Source organism: Camellia sinensis, chromosome 7, assembly GCF_055761805.1.
Source record: "Camellia sinensis isolate YWXY chromosome 7, ASM5576180v1, whole genome shotgun sequence".
Lineage (NCBI taxonomy): Eukaryota > Viridiplantae > Streptophyta > Magnoliopsida > Ericales > Theaceae > Camellia > Camellia sinensis.
The window spans coordinates 102440230-102464244 of NC_138967.1; the positions used below are offsets into that span (position 1 = coordinate 102440230).

General features: G+C 35.5%; 1 protein-coding gene across 1 annotated transcript; it reads right to left on the reverse strand.

Annotated features, from left to right (window-relative positions):
* Positions 1 to 7422: 7422 nt before the first annotated feature.
* LOC114310779 (receptor-like protein 33) lies at positions 7423 to 8242 on the reverse strand. The gene is made up of 2 exons (XM_082880955.1): positions 7844 to 8242; positions 7423 to 7734 (listed from the first exon to the last, which is right to left on the reverse strand). Exons 1-2 carry the CDS (start codon positions 8240 to 8242, stop codon positions 7423 to 7425), a joined length of 711 nt encoding a protein of 236 aa, XP_082737081.1.
* Between the last annotated feature and the right edge of the window lie 15773 nt (positions 8243 to 24015).

Below are 24015 nucleotides of genomic sequence, written 5' to 3' on the forward strand. Positions count from 1 at the left end.
ATCGAATAATTCCTCACACATGACCACTTGGTAGAAAGGAAACTATGGTAATTAATCCAAGGCAGGCTTGAGTTCAATAAATTGAACTTGTGTTATGCTCAAATTACCAGCAAATTTGAGCTGAATTTTTTTATCAACCACCCTTCAATGACGACAATTATTTTATCATCCACCTTCAAACAAGCTAGACCAACATTCAAATATTGATTACCACTAAAGTATCCCCAAGTTATTATTTAGGATTTAAAAAATTTAGTCGAGACAACCAAATCTATGCTCATTTCCACCACTTCAACTTAAAAAAATTATTTTTTGTCATAAAGGATTTAATGAAGATTCCTACAACAAAGCCACATGAAAAAGGTGACAAAATCCAAATACTAACCATAATGCGACCCCCACAAGTGGAAGAAGGCATTAACACGTGACATTCTAGTCATCATCCACCGAAACACAAACTAGGATCCCATAATTTTGTTTAAAAAATTCTTGCCACGGTTATGAAATTTTAACAGCATATCACCCCTTCAAATCCAAGTCTAGAACTTTTTTTTCCCAGTTTCAAAGCCAAATCATAGAAATAACTACATAACATTAGGCCTGTAAATCTTGTGGTCTCGTGTGTGATTTTTACTTCTTCAACTATCCCAAATCCATAGGGCATGATTCCTAAGCTCGTTAATTATTAACCAACTAGGCTAGCCTAGTTGGCTACCATGACTTTCCTAAGGGCTTAGTTTCTAGGGGGAGGTCACGGGTTTAACTCTCCCTAGGGGGAGTTTAATTCACAAACACTATAACTACAATAATTCCCTGCTTCACACAAAGCTCGAGAAACCCTAATTTCATACTTGTAAGTGTTGGCTACGTATTTTTATAAGCCAATCACAGCTTAACACGTGGCATGATGAGGGCAATGTGGGGAGTTAATACAAGTCTCCAGTCAAAATTAGACACGTGGCAGTTTGTATTGGTAATAATGGATTTGCATAGCACTGGAACAGTCGAGAGACACAAGATGACGTGGCCTAACGGTTACTCATAAATTTAAATTCAAAATCAAGAGGGAAGCCTAACTGCAAGAGTGGCGTAGTAGGACTGACTGTAAGAGAGCATGTTCAGCAATCATGGGAGGACACTTCGCTGGTTGGAAGCCCACTTCGACAGTTACCATTGGGAAGTATAAATAGCAGAGAAGGCTCCAGAATGAAGGGCCTAGACTCAAATCCAGAAACCAATTTTATTTACCTCATTTTCTTTCCAATTTTTCCATTTCCAGTTATTTATATTTCCAGCACTTCAATTCCTGTACTGCACTTGATTTCTTAGGAGTAGTTTCAAGTAGTTTGTGACTATGAACCTCTACGAGGCTGGGTTAGTTCAGTGTAAGTTCTCAACTTAATGAAATTCGAATTCTGAAATTGTTCTTCACTTGTTGTTATTTACTAAATTCTCCTATACAAGCCACCAGTAAAAGTCCTCTTTATTGAGGCTAAAAGAACTACAACACAATCGTTTGGTAATTGGTTGGCAATTAATATTTTGTAAGGACTGATTGATCCTTGCTGGCACACTTAAATTTACATTATTAACCTTCGAAAGCCAAAAAATCCAACATATATTTTTTGGCACGCCCAGTGAGACCTTGTAATTGCCTAGACGTAGGAGATAAGGAGAAAATGAATGCCTAGAAGAAGGTGTGGAATGAGAGGTAGAAGTACCTAATCCAGAGGATAATGAAATAATACCTCCTATGGAAGCACCTATCTCATCAGAACCTATGGTCGAATAGACCAGCACCTCAGAACATGCACCACATGTTCAAAATATTAGACAAAGCCATGGAATTGGACCATCCACTGTTCCGTCTACCCAGCTAATGAATCCGTGTGGAGGCTTGGTAGATGCCATGGGACAGCAATTAATGTATACAATGGAAATATGGGAAACATCCTTCATGGATCGAATGAATTCCCATCAACCACCTGTCATAAGGCATATGGAGGAGAATACAAATGTTCTTCAGCAAAGATTGGCTAGAGATAAACAGCCTATGCAAATTAATGAACATATTAATGGTCAGACTAGTTATCAAAATTATGAAAGACCATCACCTATACCTCAGTCATGGTATGAGCCTCCTTCTAGGCCTTTGGTAAATCAAAATATACCAATATCTAATAGTGAAGCCATACAAATTGGTGGATCTGGGCCAACACAAGAAAATGGTATGAGAATGTTTCCAAATCCCATGTTTGAAACCATGCTTGGCACAAAGGGGTTCACTAACCCTCTGTTCGAATTTACACCTGGGAGGTTGGAAGGGTTTCCCATGGCTGGGAGAGAAACAACACCCGTTTCTCCTCCTGCAGCACCTTTCGTAGGTCCTTTCGCAAGACAGACCCAGAGAGGTCAACCATATCCTCAACAGCAACGAGTACCACAGGGACAACCAGTCCCAAATATACCTCTCTATGGATCAAGAGGACCTCAAGCACATAGAGTTCCTCCAAACCCTGTGTTTGCTCCTCTAGTAGTGGTCCAACAAGCACATAATATGGTTCCTAGGGACCAAATTGCTGATATTGTCAAGGAGAAGTGTGGACCCATGGCTTGGGGGGTCCAGACTCCTGTATATAGAAATCCATACCCAAAATGGATAGATATGGTACATGAATATCCAAGGGGGTTTAGAATATCAGATTTTGCTCTCTTTTATGAAAATGGAAACCAGTCAACAGTAGAACACATTGTCAGGTTTACAGGCCAATGTGGTGAATTCAGCAATAATGATTATATGAAATTGAGACTCTTTCCAAGTTCTTTAACTGGGGCAGTCTTTGTATGGTATATTAACCTTACACCTGGCTCTATCCAAACTTGGTAGCAAATGGAAGAGGCATTTCATGCCCAATTCTTCCAAACAGAGCCTGAGGTTTCCATGGCAGATTTGGCAAGGCTGAGCCAAAGGCCTGATGAGAAGGCTGCTCAATTCATTGCCAGATTCAAAAGAGCATGAAACAAGTGTAGGGTCATTCTACCAGAGCCTGAATTTGTGAGATTGGCTCAAAATGGTTTGGAGTTTAGGCTTCGAAAGAAGTTTGATTCAACTAAGTTTCGAGACTTGGTAGAATTAACCTATAAAGTATCCAGATATGAGACGTTACTTGAAGAAGAACAAGATCGAAGTAATGCATGATATAAGACCTACTATAGGGACCCTAACTTCGAAATTGATGCAGCGGAGATCATATGGAAAGACCCCATGACCTGTGAAGCACTGATTCAAAAGGATACAACGATTGACCAGCAGTTTAAAAAGAAAGACCTACATATGAAGTATTCTTTTGATATAACAAAAGCAGATGACATATTTTATCATTTGCTTGTAGCACATTTTTTAAAGTTACCTAAGGGAGTTAAAATCCCAACTTCTGAAGAACTTAAAGGAAAGATGTACTGTAAATGGCACAATTCTTGGTCTCATTCAACTAAAAATTGTATGGTTTTTAGAGACAGGATCCAAGAACAAATCTGGAAGGGAAGATTGGAATTTCTAACCAAGGCAAAAAAGGCTATGGGTATTGACACTGATCCATTCCCAGAAATTGGAGAAGCAACTTCATCCCATGCTGAAAGTTTTGGGGCAGAGGAGGAACTTCCAATATCCATTTTTGCAAGTTCTTGGTCCAGAGAATTGTAATTAGTAAATTCTTGGTCCAAAGGTTGATAATTTGCAAAAGCTTCCATAACTTGTATAAATGGAGGCGGATAAGTGAGGCTAATAAATGCATGAAGATTCTTTCAAGGGTAGACATCATTATCTAACAACCCTTCGTATGCATGATCGATGTAAGAAAGGGTTTGTTTGGCTATGGGCGCTATATCGGCCCCTTCGAATACTCAGATAGTGGGAAAATGTTCAAGCACAAGAACAAAGTTAAAGCAGTTCAAGTGCTTCATTGATGGAAGACGGTTACATTTCTAAGAAGATGTAAAGGCCATGCACGTCCTAGGACATGGGGAAAATGCATTGAATCCACTAATATCCCCAAGTATTTGGTATATTAGTGCGGGGGGTAATGTTGGCTACGTATTTATATGCCAATCACAGCTTAACACATGGCATGATGAGGGCAATGTGGGGAGTTAACACAAGTCTCTAGTCAAAATCAGACACGTGGCAGTTCGTATTGGTAATAATGGATCTGAGTAGCACTGGAACAGTCGAGAGACACAAGATGACATGGCCTAACGGTTACTCATAAATTTAAATTCAAAATCAGAAGGGAAGCCTAATTGTAAGAGTGGCGTAGTGGGACAGACTGTGAGAGAGCATGTTCAGTAATCATGGAAAGACGCTTCGATGGTTGGAAGCCCACTTTGACGGTTACCATTGGGAAGTATAAATAGCAGAGAAAGCCCCAGAATGAAGGACCCAGACTCAGATCCAGAAACCAGTTTTATTTACTTCATTTTATTTCCAGTACTTTAATTCCTATACTGCACTTCATTTTCTAGGAGTTGTTTCAAGTAGTTCATGACTGTGAACCTCTACAAGGTTGGGTCAATTCAGTGTAAGTTCTTATTTACTTAATGAAAATCGAATTCTGAAATTGTTCTTCACTTCTTGTTATTTACTAAATTTTCCTAAACAAGCCACCAGTAAACATTCTGTAAGGACTGATTGATCGTTGCTAGTAGGCTTAAATTTACATTATTAACCTTCGAAAGCCAACAGTAAGCGAGTCTTCAACACCATGAATTTCATTATATTTAGCTACAAAAGTCGCAGAGAGTGTATGGAACAACGCAATTGGTGGGAATTCGAGAAGAGAAACGTAGATTTCAAGGTAAATTCTTAGTGGTTATTCGAATTTGAGGGCTCGAGCGAGGAAAGAATATTGATGGATTGAGAATTGAGGCTTCGGTTGCTACTACTTCCATGACAACTCTCTGTAAACAATTTGTAGAAAGTATGGGTGGATATGAACATGATACAAATACTTTTTATTTATTTATTTAATTTGGTTTTAAATTTGATTCCTTTAAAATTTTGATTATGAATTAATCATTATTTTCATTAAAAGAAAATATTTTTAAAACTTTTCTTTTTATTCTAAATTTCCTTTTCACCAATTTTGATGAAAAAATGGTCTCCAATGTTTTATCATTTTAAATTTTCATTAAATTTAAATTTGACATAAGATTTGATAATAATTTGATGGACAGAAATTTCTTGAATTTGATAAACATTTGATTAAATGATTAGAGATAGTTTTTGAGTTTTTTTTGTCTTCAAATTTTAATTTGATTTAAAAAATGGAAGTTAAGAATTGGACATGCTTAAATGGAAAAATGATATTATCATCTCTTTTACACTGACTGTATTAATTTTTATTCTTTAGCTTTGTTAAAAGAGAGAGTTGTATAATTATGCTTAAATTGTGATATTTGTTGTATTTTCTTTAAATTTTAGAGAAAATCATTGTAATTTTTCTTTTCTTTTTTATTACCTTTGGAAGCTAATCAAAAAGCTAAATTTTGAGCTTAGTAAAAAAGAAAAACTTATATTGAAACATCAATTAATCAATTTTTTGGCTTTTGAATGTGAAAAAAAGTATTATCCTTTTTCTTCATATGAGTAGATTTTGTTTTAGGACATTGCTAAACGAGGTTAATTTCTTATTTCATAAATAACAAAAAAATATTGCTATTTAAGCCTAAACCAATCAATAGTTCATTGTATTTGAGAGAGTTGGCAAAGAAACAACAACAATATAAAAAGATAGAATTAACTTCTTAGAACACAATAACAATTTCAATACACCAAACTACCATTTTTAGCTATAAACAACTAGAAAAAAGAAAGCCAAAAATAAATAAATAAATAAATAAATAATGATGCATTAAAATTACATGGTCACATTAGTTGGATCTATGATCGTGTAATGAAGTGTATAGTACTAATTGGTCAGACTTCACAATCTCAACAACATTCTTGCCTATGAGCGACCTTTTCAATTAATACTCTCCATATCACCATTTTCATACTACAATTAATCACAAAATTCCCGCATCTTTGAACAAGTGCTAGCAAAAATATCTCTAGTTTGATCCCCCAATTGCCATTGAAGATGAAAAAAGGAAAAAAACAAACTAATTATCATCAATTCTATTCATTGATAGAAAGGTATGGAAGAGAAAAGATGTTGAAAGCTGCTAGACTACAATAGCAACGAGTAAAAGAGCTACTCAAAGAGTAACATATAAACATTATATTTAATGCGAATTTTCTATCTACTAGCCAACATTTCTATTACTCAAAATGATTAAGAATGTAACAAGGTGAATGATTGGAGTTGTAACTTGTAAGATTGCATTTCAAAGTTAAAAACTTGGCAAGGCCTCATCTTCTGTGACTGAAATCCAATTTAAAAGCAACTACACACAAAAGTGAAAATCTCCAATGGTTTCTACACGATGCGAGAAAAGAAACACGAAATAGTCATGACATGCAACTCTTATTTAACTTTGTGCTTTAAGAAAACTAAACAACTTAACAAAGCTTTAGATTTGGATACAGCAACAAAAGTAAAGCTTTTGAAATGATCCTGTATAGCAATTTGGATGCACATACACTCAAATGCAACAGCTAGGTGAGACACCCCTTCAATTGGACTCCATTTCTTTATTGTGCAACTTAAAGGAAAATATCTAGTTTTCAAAATAAATAAATAAATAAATAAATAAAAATTAGTAACTCAAATATAGCTCATAGATAGAAACCATAAAAGATAATCCAACAAAGTAATGTTGCAAAGATAAATTCCAATTACCTAATAATGCCATTTGACTTTGTTGATTTCTTCTTTTACTGCATCAGTGGGCACCCTTCTTAGACCTTTTCACCTTCTTATTAAGTTTTCCTTTAACAGTTTTCATAAGCCATTCTGGTCTATTGGTTACAAACATAAGATATCCAACAATCATTCCAAATACAAATCTGCATCCATACCCCAACACTACAACTTGTTAGTTAAATTCGCTTGAGTTGTCTGAATTCTCATCTTGTTGTAGTGTTGGTGGAGGTGGCAGTGGTTGTAGTTCCTTACATTTCTTTGATAAAGGGAATCCACATATGGCCAAGTTCCCACTGTATGAATCATTTCCAAATGTATTAAACTGGCTCCCTTGAGGAATTGGTCCTGCTAGTTGGTTGTCCGACAGGTTTAGTACCTCAAGAAACATCAAACTTTTCAATTGCTAAGGAATCTCCCCAACAAACTTGTTTGAGGAAAGATCCAATGATTCAAGGTTTTTCAAATTTCCAAGTGAAGTTGGAATGCGGCCTTCAAGGTTGTTATGGGATAAGTTAAGACCCCGAAGTGAATTAAGCCTCCCAATGGATTTCGGAATCTCTCATTGGAATTTATTTCTTGAAAAATCAATGATTGAGAAGACTGTTAAGATTCTTAAATATTCAATTTCATGTCCTTTCATCATTACCACCACAAAATCTTCATAATAGTAGTCACCCATGTATTGCATTTTCATTTCATGTTCATCGACATTCATCATAGTTCCAAATTGTTTGATATAATTTGTTGGCAAAAGGCTAGTGAATTCATTGCAAGATATGTCGATAATTCTCAACTTAGGGAAAGGATGTTTGGCCTTGGTCTTGGAGGTGCCTATGTGACCATGAAAGCTATTAAATCTCAAGACAAGAACCTGCAAAGTTTCGAAGAGTTCCCAATCAGTGGGGGAATGTATCATTTATCTTGTTCTTTCCAAGATCTAGAACTTCCAAGTGTCTACAATTGAGCAAAGATTGTCGAACTTGTCCTTCAATTTGGTTGCCATTTAAGTTAAGATTCCTTAGCATGTTGGCTTTTGTAAATGTCGTAGTAAAGGTACCACGAAATCTATTGTTCCCTAAATTCAGCACCGAGAGAAAATTGCTGAAGTTTCCCAAACATTGTGGAATCAAGCCACTCAAACTGTTATTAGACACATCAAGAACTGCAAGTGAAAGACCGCAAATCAATGGTGGGATTTCTTTGGTCAATTTATTGTCTGAGATAGAGAAAAAATCTATGGTGTTAGGTGGAACGGGGAGTGATCCTTGGAGCAAGTTGGAGTGTAGGTCAATAGATCTCAAATTCTTCCATGGAAGACGCTCTAAATTGGTGAGGAAATTATGAGAAAGATTTAAATCATACAATGAATCTTTCCCCATATCGAATATCCATTTTGGAACTTCACCATGAATTTTGTTGTTTGAAAGGTTTATAGAACACAATCCGGCCTGTTCTCTCAAAAAGTTTGGGAATTCGCTCATGTTTCAAGAAGCTAATCTTATTGTATCAAAGTAGGGAAAGGTAGAGTTGACATTGTTGTTGATGTTCAATGAGAGACCATTATATGAGAGATTAAGATAGGACAAATATTTTTGATTTAGAAGCTTATCTAACTCCACTACACCACTTAAGTTATTTGATGAAAGCACCAAGACTGTTAGGTTCTGGAGTTCATAAACTTGTCCTGGAATTGGCCCCTGCAACTTATTGTCACTCAAATCTATATCAACCAATGAAGGTTGAGCAAACAACCAAGACGGAATTGTCCCATTGAGTGTGTTATTTTTCAATATGATAGAAGTTAGCTTTGAAAGCCCAACTACTTATGAAGGACTGAGACCAATTAGTTGATTATCAGAAAGGTGCAGTTTAGTTAATTGGCTCATGTTGCCAAGCGAATCTAGTATTTGACCGTTTAAATTATTTCTGGAAAGATCCAAGTGAGTAAATTGGTTCATGTTGCCAAGGGAATCTGGCATTTGACCGTTCAAATTGTTTCTGGAAAGATCCAAGCGAGTAAGTTGGCTAATGTTGCCAATGGAATCCGGTATTTGTCTATTCAAATTGTTTCTGAAAAGATACAAGTAAGTAAGCTTCGTATGGTTTGAAAATGATAAGGGGATTTGACTGTTGAAATTGTTAAACCCGTAGCCTAACTTGGTGATTTGTGTAAGGTTCCCAAAAGAGGCTGGAATCGACCCCGAAAAGTTGCTATGATAGAGGTGCAAAATATTCAAGGCTTTAAGACTACTAATTGATTAAGGCAATTGGCCAGAAAAACTTGTATCAGAGAGATCAAGAAACTAAAGGGAACTAGTCACATTGACGTATGGAAGTTTACCTGTGAGTTCCGAATTTCCCTGTACATTGAGCTCTCGTAGGTTTGGAAAGAGAAAAATGTTTTCTGAGAATTTACTATGCAGTTGACAATAAAAAAGGTTGAGAGATGTCAAATGTCAAAGAAGATAGATTTAGCAAAGCATGAGGTAAAGGTGAAGAGATATTCAACCAATCAAGGTGTAGTTCTCTTAATTGGGTTAGCTTTCGAAGGAGCATATTAAAAGTGTGTTGTTCAATTCTCCCCTTAGTAATAATAATAATAATATTCATTTAAATAAGAGAGATCAAGGGAAATCAATTTGGATAGATAGGAGATTCTTGAAGGAATTTGGCCTGAAAAATTAGAGTAAGTAAGGTTGAGATGGGTCAAACTCGCAAACGAGCCAAACTCAGATGAAATTCTAAACAAATTGAAGTCATTGAAAGCAAGATTAAGGCTTTGAAGGTGACGAAGGTGGAAGAGGGTGTTGTTGTCTTGGATGGTGCCATGAAGCTGGCTGCAATTGAGGTCAAGTCCAATCACATGACCATTCGACCAATCGCATGTGACGTCCTCCCACAAGCAGCAATCACCACTCTTTCTCCAAAACACCATTTTAGGATGAGATTCAAATTCACAATATAAAGAGGCATCGGGAGTTATGGTAAATGTTGTTTTAAATTGGAGAAGTGAAAATCTCTGGTCCTCAAGGCAGGTATAGCGTGCACAAGTAGAAGAAGAAGAAGACAAGAAAAATAGTAAAAGAAATTGATAAAGAACATAAGCCAACTCATGTTGTTTTCTTACAGGTAGGAGGATTGAGAGTGAGAGAGAGAGAGAGAGAGAGGGAGAGATGAAAAGGAGAGGAGACTAAGAAGGATAGTAGTTTGATAATGGAGAAGGAATAAATGGATTACTCATTCTTATACACATTGCTATGTCTTTCTATGGTGGTGGTAATGGTAGTGGTAGTGGTAGCCCAGCCCAGCCCAGCCTAGCCTAGCCATCATGATGCACGGCAACTATGTAATTTTATCCATCATCCATCATGACCTCCACCATCAGTCATAACTTGCAAGTTGGCTACAGTGAGTCTTTGTCTTTAATTCCAACGAGCAAATTACATCACTGGTAATGTATTTTGTCCATTACCTCATTTTAGTTTGAGTAATTTTAATTAGTTCAATTTTAAATTCTTAATTTTATATGTTGTGTTAATTTGGTTTGATTGATAATGCTAATTAGGGTTTTTGAAAAATATTATGGTAAATTATGCAAATAGTCCCTGTACTTTACACAATATGTCAATTTGGTCACTGTAGTTTCAATTTGCTTGATTTTGCCCCTTAATTTAACGGATTGTGTCATTTTAGTTCAATAAATAACGGTTGTTAAATTAATTTAATGGAAGGTCAAATAATGTGTCAATTTGGTCTCTTTATTTTACACGATGTGTCAATTTGGTCCCTGTAGTTTCAATTTTCTCGATTTTGACAGGGACTAAATTGGCACATTGTGGAAAATACAAGGACCAAATTGACACATTGTTCGACTTTCCGTTAAATTAACTTAACAACCGTTATTTATTGGACTAAAATGACACAATTCATTAAATTAAGGGGCAAAATCGAGCAAATTAAAATTATAAGGACCGAATTGACACATCATGTAAAGTATAGGGACTATTTACATAATTTTTCCAAAATATTATTTGGTTCACTGAGGTTAACTTATTGAATTGAATAAGTTTATATTTTTTGCCTATAAAAACATGACACATGTTACTCATGTACCATTTTTCATTGGAAAGAATTAAAAGTTGTAATCAATTGGACTACATTAGGACAAAATCATAAATTAATGTCAAAATCCAATCCATTGAAATTACAAAGACAAAAAGGATGTAAGAATAAAAATATAAAGACTACTAATATAATTTGCCATGAATCAATTAAAAGTTGGTAATTGCCTCAGTTATTTACAAAGCAAGTAATAGGACATTTTGAGATTGCTTTGCTTTGTAATTGAACAAAAGCATAAGCTCAAGATTCATCATTTTTTGTTGTCATACAGTTGAAAAACATATGAATTTGCCAGGTATTATTTTTCACAATTTCTTTAATGAAATATTAGAAATAAAAAAAATAGACCTTTTGGATTGTTTACTAAATATATTTTCCATAGTACAAGGCAACAGAAAATGATGAATAGTTCTTTTGATCAAATTGTTGAGTACGGTTTCATTTAAAAAAAAAAAGTTTATTCAATTTTTTCAATTAAAAAATATATTTTTTAAAGTAAATTAAAATTATTTATATAATTGTTTTTCATATTTTAATAAGAATGGTATAATTAGAATAAAATAAATTATTAGGGAAAAGTGAACTTTTTTATAATAAACTAGAAGAAAAAAAAGACTTAATTGTCTACATTGAAATTTAATAGGACTCAATAATACTCTTGAAAACAAGATTTATTAATATACATATATATATTTTAGAAATTTTAGATATTTTGTTATGGCAATCTATGGTAAAATTACGCATTTTGTGATTGATGTTATAAAATTTTGTAATAAAAATACATATTTTGTGGTAGGGTATATACCCCTAAAGGGGTTTGGGGTGCATGCCGTAATATTTCCATATATTTAATATTATATATATAAATTTTTAATTTTTTTCATTTTAAGAATTATATATATAATTTTTTATTTAAAAATATATTATATTAAAATTATATTAAAAAAAGTGAGTTTTATGATCTATTATTCATTTTATTTGAAAATTGATAATCGCACTTGTTATCAAAAAATTAATAATTTATCTAAATATATATTACACGTTAATTGTAGTGGTCCCAAAGCAACTCAAGATTGGTCATAATAAGTGAAGAAAAAGTTGTAGTAAATATTAGAAAGCAAGACCAAATGGAACATTTTGAGACTGAAATTGCTAGAGAGATGGGAGACCAACCAACTTTGGATGGACACAGAGAGATAAATTTTCCAAGTCATCCAACTATAATAAGTGAAGAAAAGTTGGAGTTAGTATTACAAAAGCAAGAGCAAATGGAACATTTTGAGACTGAAATTGCTAGAGAGATGGGAGACCAACCAACTTTCGACGGACATAGAGAGAGACAAAAATTTTCCAAGTCATTCAACTATAGTCGTTTGGGAATAGGTTTTTTTTAATGATTTTTTGATTTTTTGGTTAAAATATGATGTAAAAAAATTAATATATTTGGGATAACCTTTTGATTTTTTACAAAAAAGATGAGCAAAAAGTAGAGAGAAAAATAAATATTTGACTTTTTAGTATAAGTTATTTTTTTAGTGACTTTTTGACTTTTAAGTTAAAAAGTGATATTGCCAAACGAGGCCTAAGTCCAGAAAAAGTTGGAGTTAGTATTAGAAAGCAAGAGCAAATGGAACATTTTGAGACTGAAATTGCTCGAGAGATGGGAGACCAACCAACTTTGGATGGACAAAGAGAGATAAAAAATTTTCCAAGTCCTTGTTTGGCAATATCAATTTTTAGTCTAAAAGTAAAAAAATTATTAAAAAAATCAAAAAGTCAATAACCTATACTAAAAAGTTAAAGATTTCATTTTCTCTTTACTTTTTGTATATCTTTTCATAAAAAATCAAAAAGTTATCCCAAACATATTAGTTTTTTTTTTTACATTATATTTTAACTAAAAAACTAAAAAATTATTAAAAAAGTCTGTTTCTAAACGAGGCCAATCAAGAAAAAGTTGGAGTTAGTATTAGAAAGCAAGAGCAAATGGAACATTGGGTCTGTTTGGTAACGTTTACGTTTTCAATTTATAAACTGATTTTTGTTTATTTTTAGAAAAACATAAACTACAAACGCGTTTCGTAATTGACAAAATGTTTTAAAAAATTTTAAAATATAAAAAAGAGTGAGAAATGACAAGTGGTGCCAAAAGATGGTGGTGGAAAGTGGTGACAGTAGGTGGTGGTGGGTGGGTGGGTGACGGTGGCGGGTGGTGGGTGGTAGCAAGTAGGTGGTGGTGGTGGTGGTGGCGGGTGGAGGGTGACGGGTGGTGGTTGGTGGTGGCAGGTGGGTGGCGGATGGCGGGTGGTGATGGGTGGTGGCGGGTAGGTGGTGGTGGTGGTGGGTGGGTGGGTGGGTGACGGTGGCGGGTGATGGACGGTAGCGAGTGGGTGGTGGTAGTGGTGGTGGCAGGTGGTGGGTGGTAGTGGCAGGTGGGTGGCGAATGGCGGGTGGGTGGTGGTACCGAGTAGGTGACAGGTGGTGATGGTGGGTGGGTGGGTGGGTGATGGTGGCGGGTGGTGGGTGATAGCGAGTGGGTGGTGATGGTGATGGAGGGTGGTGAGTGGTGGTGGCAGGTGGGTGGCGGATGGCTGGTGGTGATGGGTGGTGGCGAGTAGGTGGCGGATGGTGGTGGTGGTAGGTAGGTGGGTGACGGTGGCGAGTGGTAGGTGGTAGCGAGTGGGTGGTGGTGGTGGTGGTGGTGGTGGATGGTGGTGGTAGGTGGGTGGTGAGTGGTGGTGGCGGGCGGTGGATGGTAGTGGCGGGTGGTAGGTGATGGCAGGTGGATGGCAGGTGGGTGGTGGTGGTAGTGGTGGTGGTGGTGATGGCGAGTGGGTGACAGGTGGGAGGTGGGTGGTGGGTGGTAGTGGTAGGTAGGTGGTAAGTGGTGGCGGCAAGTGGTGGTGAGGGGTGGGTGGTGGGTGGTGGTGGCGGAAGACGGTGGAGGAAAATGGTGGCGGGTGGTGGCTAGTGTTGGGTAGTAAAAAAAAAAAAACTCAAAACTCAAAACGGAAACACATTTTTTGAGTTTACATTTTTTGGCCAAATTTATAAACTGAGACCACTGATTTATAAATCAAAAATTTACCAAACAAGTTTTTATTTGAGTTTTTTAAATTTTTATAAATATAAACAGAAAACTGAAAACGTAAGTGTTACCAAATGGCACCTGAGACTGAAACCAACCAACTTTGGATGGACAAAGAGAGATAATTTTTTCCAAGTCATCCAACCAATACAAAGGTCTATTTTGGCAAGTTGATTAAAAGTCAATTTTTAAAATTTTTTGACTTTCTAAAGTCATATCATTTTTTTACTTTTTTTTTTTTTTTTACATGTATTCAAAAAAGTCCAAAAAAAAAAAAAAAACTAAAAAGTTGGCTTTTAACCTACTTCCTAAAATACCTCAAAGTCTAGCATCTGGCCCTTTATGTCAATTTTATACAAACTAGGAGTGTAATTTGGGCGGATTCAATCCAAGCAACTCGAGCTCAGTCTAAATTTTTTAAGGTTTTGGACAAGATGTTTTTGAATTTGATACGATTTTGGGTAAAATTTTAAAAGTCCGAATTAAATTTGGACGAATTTGGACAAAGACATCAAGCAATCCAAGCAACTCAAAACCTGAATTATATATATATATATAGATATTGATATAGATATATAAAAATATTAAATATACATACAAATTGTTAGTTATTACATGATATTAAAATAATTTAAATCATTAAATCATAGTGAATATATTATGTACACAAGTAACATAATACAAAATCTTATATTCTTTATTCTCACTCATAAATTGTAAAGACTACCATAGCGGCATCTTTCTTATATTATATAAATTATTTGTTTTGATATTATTAATGTTTTTCTAAAAAAAATTATAAATAGAATCTAATTTTAATAAATTAATAATTTAACTGGAAAAAAATTAAAATTTGTGCAATTCAGTCAACTCGGGTTTAATTCGGATCAGGTTTCGACAGATAATCTTAGGTTACAATTCGGGCCTAGGCGGGCCTGTAACGCCCTCAAATTTAAGTACATAAACTAGTTATTCAGAGTGTTCATTACAAAAGTATTACATGTTGACAACAAAAGTAAATGCCCTACGGGCTTACAACTTTCCAAGTCAACACTTGGTTTCAACAAAAGAGAGTTCTAACTCTTAACATATTAAGCCCTTGGCTTAAATTACATGTAATACAAAAGATAACCACAAAAATAAGCCTTCAACTTCTAAACCCCACAAGCTACATCCTTGGAGGCGGCATATCACCTGTACCTGAAAATGATGTCCCATATAGGGTGAGCCAAAACCCAGTAGAGATATGCTAAACCAGATATGAGAGATAACTAAAACATTAGCATTTGATAAATGTTTTACTCATATAAACTAACATACATCTCTTCCATAACCAATCCATATTCACAACAATATTTCAATCCCTTTCCGTTTCATTATCCAAATCAATTCATAGATATGGTTCATTGCTTATCCGAACAGCTCAAAATGAGATTACAACTCATACTATCAACACTTCAATCATAATCAATTTAAAATGAGACTACATCTCATATTATTAACACTTCAATACTTCAATTCATCTACATTATGAAAACGTAATTAAGATTTCGGGACTTTCACCCTGGACACTCCGGCCAACTTAGTTATCAATGGAGTCCATCCCCTATCTCCTCCCAAACAGGTTTGGGAGTACATACCCTATCTCCTCTCTAAACCATGGAGTACAATCCCTATCTCCTTCCAAACAAGATACATATGCAATGTATTCAAACGCTTATCATATACAATGATCAATTTAAAGCACATATACAATGTGTTAATCCAACCGTCATATTCAATGACATATTCCAATTGATTATTTTAAATTTACCTAATCATCATGCAATTCTACAACAATCACGGCTATCCTCCACCGATAGCCCAAAATAGTTATTTCTAAACAGATAATTAAATCTATCAAATAGATAAATTATCAACATGTTCATAGGTGAGTGATTAATCAATCCAACTACACCATTCAATCACATAATTTCCCAATTTCATGATTTTCAACTCAATTTCATATTACCATATTTTCTCAAATTAATTATACAAATTAATTATTTAATTTCAATTAGGGCTTTTTCTCCCTTTTCTCAAACATCAACCCTAAGGTTCAATTTCATCGATTCTACATCAACAACCCCATTTTCCAAGGTCTCTCACACACGTGGTACTCAACAATTGAAAACCCCTCTTTATATATTTCAAAATCAAACCCTAACTTTTCAAAATTTCCATGACCTACCATTTATACAAAATGACTAAAATTCATGTTAAAACTCATAAGGAGGAGTAGTTTATCCCTACCTCAAAGTGGAAGCTCAAGAAGATGAAGAGTAAAATTGAAAGATGCTCCGAACCCACAACTTTTCGGATCAAAATGGAGCCCACGCGAAGCTCTACCTTTCTTACAAAGAGACTAGGGTAGAAGACCACTAGAACTAGGTGTATTTGTAGAGAGAGAGTGTGTATAGAGAGAGAGACAGCCGGATCTAGGGTTTGAGATGAAAAGAAGATGAAAAAGTGAAGTATAACCCGCTGCTGCTAACTGATATACCCAAGCCTCACTCGAGCGAAGAAGCGGTTGCTCGAGCGACCAGACACAACAAACCCCTTGCTCGAGCGCAAGAAGCGTCGCTCGAGTAAACAATGCGAAGCTTCAGGTCTGCAACCCAGAAGTGTAACACCCTCAAAATCAACCCATAATCAAACATTCAAGGCATGCTTAGACATAAGAGAAATAATCATAATTACATTACATCAGAGTATTCATTACAAAATGCATTACATGTTGACAACAAAAGTAAATGTCCTACGATCTTACAACTTTCCAATTTAACACTTGGTTACAAAAGAGAGTACTAACTCTACACAAAATAAGCCCATGGCTTGATATACATGTAATACAAAAAGGAAATCACAAAAAAGATGACCCGGCCACTAAGCCTCTCAAGCTACGTCCTTGGAGGTGGCATGCTACCTGTACCCGAAAATGATGTCCCATATAGGGTGAGCCAACGCCCAGTAGAGATATGCTAAACATAGTATGAGAAATAACTAAAACATTAGCATTTGATAAATGTTTAACTCACACAAAACAATTCATAGTCCATTTCGATTACATGACAAATGTGTCCATGTTTCATTCCATTTTCCATTTCTTAACCAACTTCCCAATTCATAACTCTGGCTCAGAACCTGGCCATATACTTTGAATGAGATTACATCTCATATCAATAATACTTCCATTTCAATTGTGATAACAACTCAAATTAAACCTTTCGTACTTCACATTAGATATACATAATTGTTGTATCAATCTCAGACAAAAAAAAAAACTTCCATACTTCACAAATGATACACATTTTGGTGCTGTATCAATGTCAAACGAGACACTTCTATACTTCGTAAATGATACACATTTTGGTGTTGTATCAATATCAAACAAAAATCCGTTTTAGAGGTCCATCCCCCATCTTCCCCTAAACTGTGGAGTACATCCCCCATCTCCTCCCACACACTACAATGTATATAAGCAATTATCATATACAAGTTCACTCAATCAATACACAATTTTGATGTATTATATCAACCGCCATATTCAATGGCTTACTCAATTGATTAGTTTTAGTTTGCCTAATCATCATGCATTGTCTACAACAATCAAGACTACCCTCCACCGGTAGCCCAAAGCAATTATTTCTAAACAGATAATAAATGCATCAACAGATATATAATCAATACTTTCAAAAGTGAGTGATTAATAAAATCCAACTCCACCGTTCCATCTCATTATGAGCCAATTTCATTATATTCAACTCAATTTCATAATTCCCAACAAATGTCATTATTTACATAAATGACCCCATTATACCCAAACATGGCATTTTTCCCCATTCTTCCAATATTAACCCAAAGGTCCAAATATCAACAACTAACATCAATAACCTCCTTTTTAGACCCAAAACAATTATATGTGAGCCAAAAGAATAAAACCCCTCTTTTCAAAATAGCACATTTCAAAACCCTAACTTCCCCAAACCAAATCATTTAAACAAAAGCTCAATATCTAGGTTAAAGCTCATAAGGATGAGTAGGAATCCCTGCCTCTAATTCAGAGCTCAAAGGAGGAAGATGAAGAAATTCGAAATGCTCCAAACCCTAATATTTTCATATCAAAATGTAGCCCTCAACGATCCCCGCACTTTTTACAAAGGCCCAAGGATAGAAGATCACTCCTACTAGATCAAACCCTAGAGAAAAGTTGTGTTTTTAGAGTAAGGTGCTCTCAAATGGAGGTTTGGAAAAGCAAGATAGAGAAAGAAAGTGTGAAAAGTGATTTAAAATCACCCAGCTGCCAACTGATATACGTTTGACCTGCTCGAGTGGAGAATAGGACGCTCGAGCGTCAAGCACAAAAATTGGCCCCGCTCGAGTGTGAAGGGTACCCGCTTGAGCGTCAAGACACAACTGCAAAACACACCCGCTCGAGCACAAAGGAAAAGCCGCTCGAGCATAGATTTCCCCCTTCCAGTATTTTTACAGACAATGAACTACCCGCTCGAGCACCAGAAAAACCGCTCGAGCTTGAAAAACACATCTACAGAAGTTTTACAGAGGCACGAAATGCTGAGAGTGTGTAAACCCCGCTCGAGTGCAAGAAGACCCGCTCGAGCGGACAACCAAAAATCGAACTTCGCTCGAGCGCAAAGAGACCCGCTCGAGCGTACCACCAAAATTCTAGGCAACAAGGAATGGGACTAAAGCTCAACCAATGTAAGGCCCCGGTGTCCCACGTCGGGAATGGAGGGGGAGTTCCTGGGCTATAAAAGTAAAAACCTGGACCCTTATATAGCATCGAGGCCTTTTCCCGGGTGGTGAAATCCCTAACAGAACTCCACAGTTAAGCGTGCTTAGGCTGGAGTAGTTCTGGGATGGGTGACCCACTGGGAAGAACAAATCCGTGCGGCCGTGGCCCAAAGCGGACAATATCGATGACGTGTGAAGGGTCGGGGCGTTACAACCAACCTGTTCGAAACACACCCAATATATCCTAAAACTCAAACACACGGAATTAAAGGATAACAACAAGATATACAACCACCAACTCCATGGAACCTAAGTCCGTAATACAACAATCAAAGGAAGGGAAAGCGGGATCGCTATAAGAAGCATGCTCGAGCGCAGGAGTGCTTGCTCGAGCAAAGAAACACAAAACATAGAGCTCGCTCGCTCGAGCGAAGAAACACAACCTTCAGGTCAAAAAGAGACGTAGACACACGCTCGAGCGCAAGAGTTCTCGTTCAAGCCAAAAGACACACAACTCAAATCTCGCTCGAGCAAAGGAACCCTGGCTCGAGCAAAGGAACTAGAACACAAAGCTCACTCGAGCGGCAAAAGCCTCGCTCGAGCGAAGGAACAAAAATCTAGACGGCAACCATTTGTTCCTATACTCAACCAACCTGTTACAAACCTACCCAACACATCCCAAAACTCAAATACAAAGAATTAAAGGAGGGAAATGCGATATAAACAACAACAATCATCTACGGAACCGAGTCCGGAATATAATAAACAATGAAGGGAAAACCAGGATCGCTATACGGTCTCAGCACAACTTGAACTGAATTTGAACAACCTCCCAATCCAACTGAAACTGCTCGAGTTACCCCGTAATAGAAACCTTTCCCTCCATCATGTTATAATTTTTCCCATTTCAATTTTGGTCAAGGGTGATGCTAAATCAAGGAATTAACGTTTTTTTTTATCAAATTCTTTATTAAATTCAATTTTTTGAAAATTTAAAATATAAGGTATTGGATATGATTTTTTTCATGAAAAAGAAATCTTTTGGAGTGAGATGGGATCTTTAAAAATATTTTGATAAAAATGTTAAAACTGTTTATATCAAATCAAAATTTTTTCTTTAAATTTGAATAATTTTTTTATTTATGCTTTCAGTAAATTTGTTTTTTGTTGATTTTTGTTTCAAAATTATATGAAAATTATTTTACAAAATATATTTTCTGCTTAACTAGGAGCAACTATTGGTTTAATGGTAAAAACTTAATAACTTGAGATTATGGATTCAACTCTTGGGACAACTATTTTGTGTACTATGCCAAAGGTTAGGTGTGCTCCCAATCTTTCCCCTCCTAAATACACATTAATGTGTACTAATTGAGCGCTATTTTTAATTTCTGCTCAACAAGAAAATAATACATTGAATCCATTTCTACAAAGTAAATTGGGAAGCAATCATCCACCAACCATTAAGTCTGAGCGTACACCGAGAAAGATTGCCCACAATTTGTCCCGCATAAATTACTATAAGAAACACAGTCAACACACTTGGCATGGCTTTTACTACATTGCCAAATATGAAAAGTTGTAAATGGTATGGGCCATAGTCACTAATTTGTCCATGTGAGTCATACATTCGCGGCATTACATTATTAACTAAATTCGAGTCAAATTTGAGTGGCCATGCGAAAACTGTGCAGGGTGTGGAAGTTATTACAAAAAATAAAAAAAATAAAAAAAAATCACATGTTCAAGACTTAAAACTGTTGCGTAGGGAAAACAAACACTTACCACTAGATTCTCACAATAATTCAATTTCTATTCTATTTTGTTTACAATCAACTAGTAACTATATTTTATAATGCTCATAAAAAGTTTCCTTAGCTAAGTCATTTGACTCTAGTAGGATTATAATTGAAGTTCGTAAGACGTGTTTGTGTTTGAATCATGAATTTGGAGAATGATTTGTGAAGAAAAAGAAAATGGACGAGAAATGTGAAATCCATTAGGTTTGTGTTATATTAGGAAAGATACTAGAAGCAAAGATACTGCATTTCATGCCTATTTTCTTTATCATTTCAGCAATTATAGGATCAAATTTTAGCTTTAGGAATGCACATCAACACAAAGTCGTACCAAATTTTCTTTTCTGGTCATCCAAACACATAAAGAAGGAAACAGAACAGACTAGAGAAAGAAAAAACAACACAGCTTGGAGGGCAGCCCAGTGTGTAAACTGAATTGCAAGAATTTAGCAATTGAGAAAATTAAATTATTCAGCATACTTTATCTTCCTATTTTCAACCATGTCCTCCCATTCAGAGAAAAGCTAATTTGCAAGCTGAACAATCAATGAATTCCTCTAAAATCTTAATTTTGAGTGAACCATCATAAAACAACCTTATCTCTACATATTGGATGAGGTCTGTTAATCTGCTATATCTTCTTTCTTGTCACACATTTTCCAATTATGACAAGCACAAACAAGAGGAAAAAAAAAATCAATGTGACAATTATACCATGTTATCATCAACACGCGGTATCACCATTCCGAGGAAACGCCATGTTACTTGCACTCGATGATTGACATTGACATCCACCTTTAAATGGAAATTTGAGGGCAAGGGGCCATTCCCTTGACTCCTACTGATAAGAATTTTACTTCATGAGAAATTGAACAAAAAGGGCTAAATCAGCCTATTTCTTGCATGTACAAATCAAATTATTTTTTGAGAAAGGAACTAAATATCGAATGGTTTCTCAGCAAGAGAGAAAAAAATGTCAAGAATCCTCTTTTTTTCTATAACACAACTGATGTTTCTTCAGAACACTAATAGATTAGTGAAGCTTGAAACTATCTTCAATTGACAACTCATTTCCATTTACATTAGATGACAATTTCCATTCAAAAGCTTGTAATTTACTAATTTACTACTCTAACAGAGACTTCATGACTGTCAAAGCATATATTTACTGAAACAACAAAGACAAAAGGCAGTCATGTGACAAGGCATTAAAATGTTATTACATAGTCATAGCACATTTGCAGTCTTGGAAAAAGAAACGAAGAAAAAAATGTAACTTATATTTGATTTACATTTCACTCACTTTTCTCCTCTTCGTTTTCAAATCCCGACCAAATCCATGATCCAAACACAACCTTATAAAAAAAAAAATTAACACGAGGAAATAAAATCTCGTATGTTTGCAATGAGAATTGATTGATTTGTATGGCCAATTTTTCCGAATGAACTTTTAGCAATTCAATTAGGATTTTGGTTTAAATTAAGGTAGCTTGTAAATTGTAACTAGAGGTGCGACGTGAGCGGGTACAGTAAGATTGAAGAGTTATCCAAGTTGTTTTGAGAGTTGCCTGCGGCCCCCAAGCCTGACCTCTAACCTAATTTTGTTTGTCCAAGGCTGCCTCGAGCTAGTAAATTGAACTTGGGCTATGCTCCAATTAACAACAAATTTGAGCTGATTTTTTTTTTTTTATCATCCACCCTTCAAGGATGACAATTATTTTATCAACCACCTTTCAAACAAGATAGAGCAACATTTAAATATTGATAGCACTAAAGTATCACCAAGTAATTATTTAGTATTTAAAAAACATAGTGGAGACAGCCAAACCTATGCTCATTTCCACCACTTCGACTTCAAAAAATTATTTTTTGTCATAAAGTATTTAATGAAGATTCCTAGAACAAAGCCACATGAAAAAGGTGACAAAAGCAAAATGCTAACCACAATGCGACCGCCACAAGTGACAGAAGGCATTGACGTATGTCCTTCCAGTCATCATCCACCAAAACACAAACTGGGATCCCAAAATTTTGTTTAAAAAATTCTTGTCACAGTTATAAAATTTTAACAGCCTATGACCCCTTTAAATCCAAGTCTATTCAAGCTCTTTCAAACGCTTTGAAGTCTAGAACCTTTCTTTCACCTTTTCAAAGCCAAATCATAAAAGATAACTATATAACCTTAAGGATGTAAATCCTATGGTCTCGTCTGTGACATTTACTTCTTCACTGGTCCCTAAATCACATGACCGGCTACCCAAGCTCCCTAATTATTGCCACCAGGGTTTTGGGTTGCAGGATACCAAAACAACTCTTAAATGTGGAGATTAATATCTTCATTGGATGTGTGAGCTTGTGGCCAGCCAATAAAACTACAAAAATCCTTTTATCTCCTTGATGGAGTAACTAATATTTTTAATGATACACATACCAAACTCAAACATGAATTTCTTAAGCCAATATTTTTACTTATCAAACAACCTAGCATAAACTCAACAACTTGAATTTTTAAAATATCTAATATGTTCCTATTCATGGCAACACTTGCACCAGTAAAATTTCACAAAAAAATAAATATGAGCGACCTTTTCAATCAATACTCTCCATATCACCATTTTCATACTACAATTAATCAAAAAATTCCCACGTCTATAGAACAGTGCTAGTAAATATCTCTAGTTTGATCTTCCAACCGCCATTGAAGATAAACAAAAAAAATAGAATAGACTACAATAGCAACGAGTAAAAGCACTGCTCAAGGATTAACATATAACATATTTTCAAAGTGAATTCTCTATCTTGTAGCGAACATTTCTATTACTCAAAATGATTAAGAATGTAACACGGGGAATGGTTTGAGCTGTAACTTGTAAGATTGCATGGCAAGGCCCAGTCTTCTGTGATAGAAATCCAATTTAAAAGCAACTACATATAAAAGTGAAAATCTCCAAAGGTTGCTAAACGATGCGAGAAAAAAAAAACTAGAAAGAGTCATGACATGAAACTCTTATTTAACTCACTGCTTTAAGAAAACTAAACAACTTAACAAAGCTTTAGAATTCAATACAGTGGCAAGGGTAAAGCTTTTGAAGTGGTCCTGTGAGGCTGTTATCCAGATGCTCACCCACACAAATGCAATAGCTAGGTGAAACACCCCTTCAAGTGGATACCATTGCTTTATTGTGCTACTTAATCGAACGGACCTAGTTTTGAAATAAGAACATCAATAACTCAAATATAGCATATAAGTAGAAACAATAAAAGATAATTCGACAAAGTAATGCTGCAAAGATAAAATCCAATTACCGGATAACGCCATTTCTCTTTGTTGATTTCTTTTTTCATTGCA

Excerpts from the sequence above, each read along its gene's own strand:
- LOC114310779 (XM_082880955.1), bottom strand. The coding sequence starts at position 8,242 with ATGGGGAAAGATTCATTGTATGATTTAAATCTTTCTCATAATTTCCTC. Across the intron at positions 7,735-7,843 it reads GCAACCAAATTGAAGGACAA|GTTCTTGTCTTGAGATTTAA; the intron begins GTTCGACAATCT and ends GAAACTTTGCAG.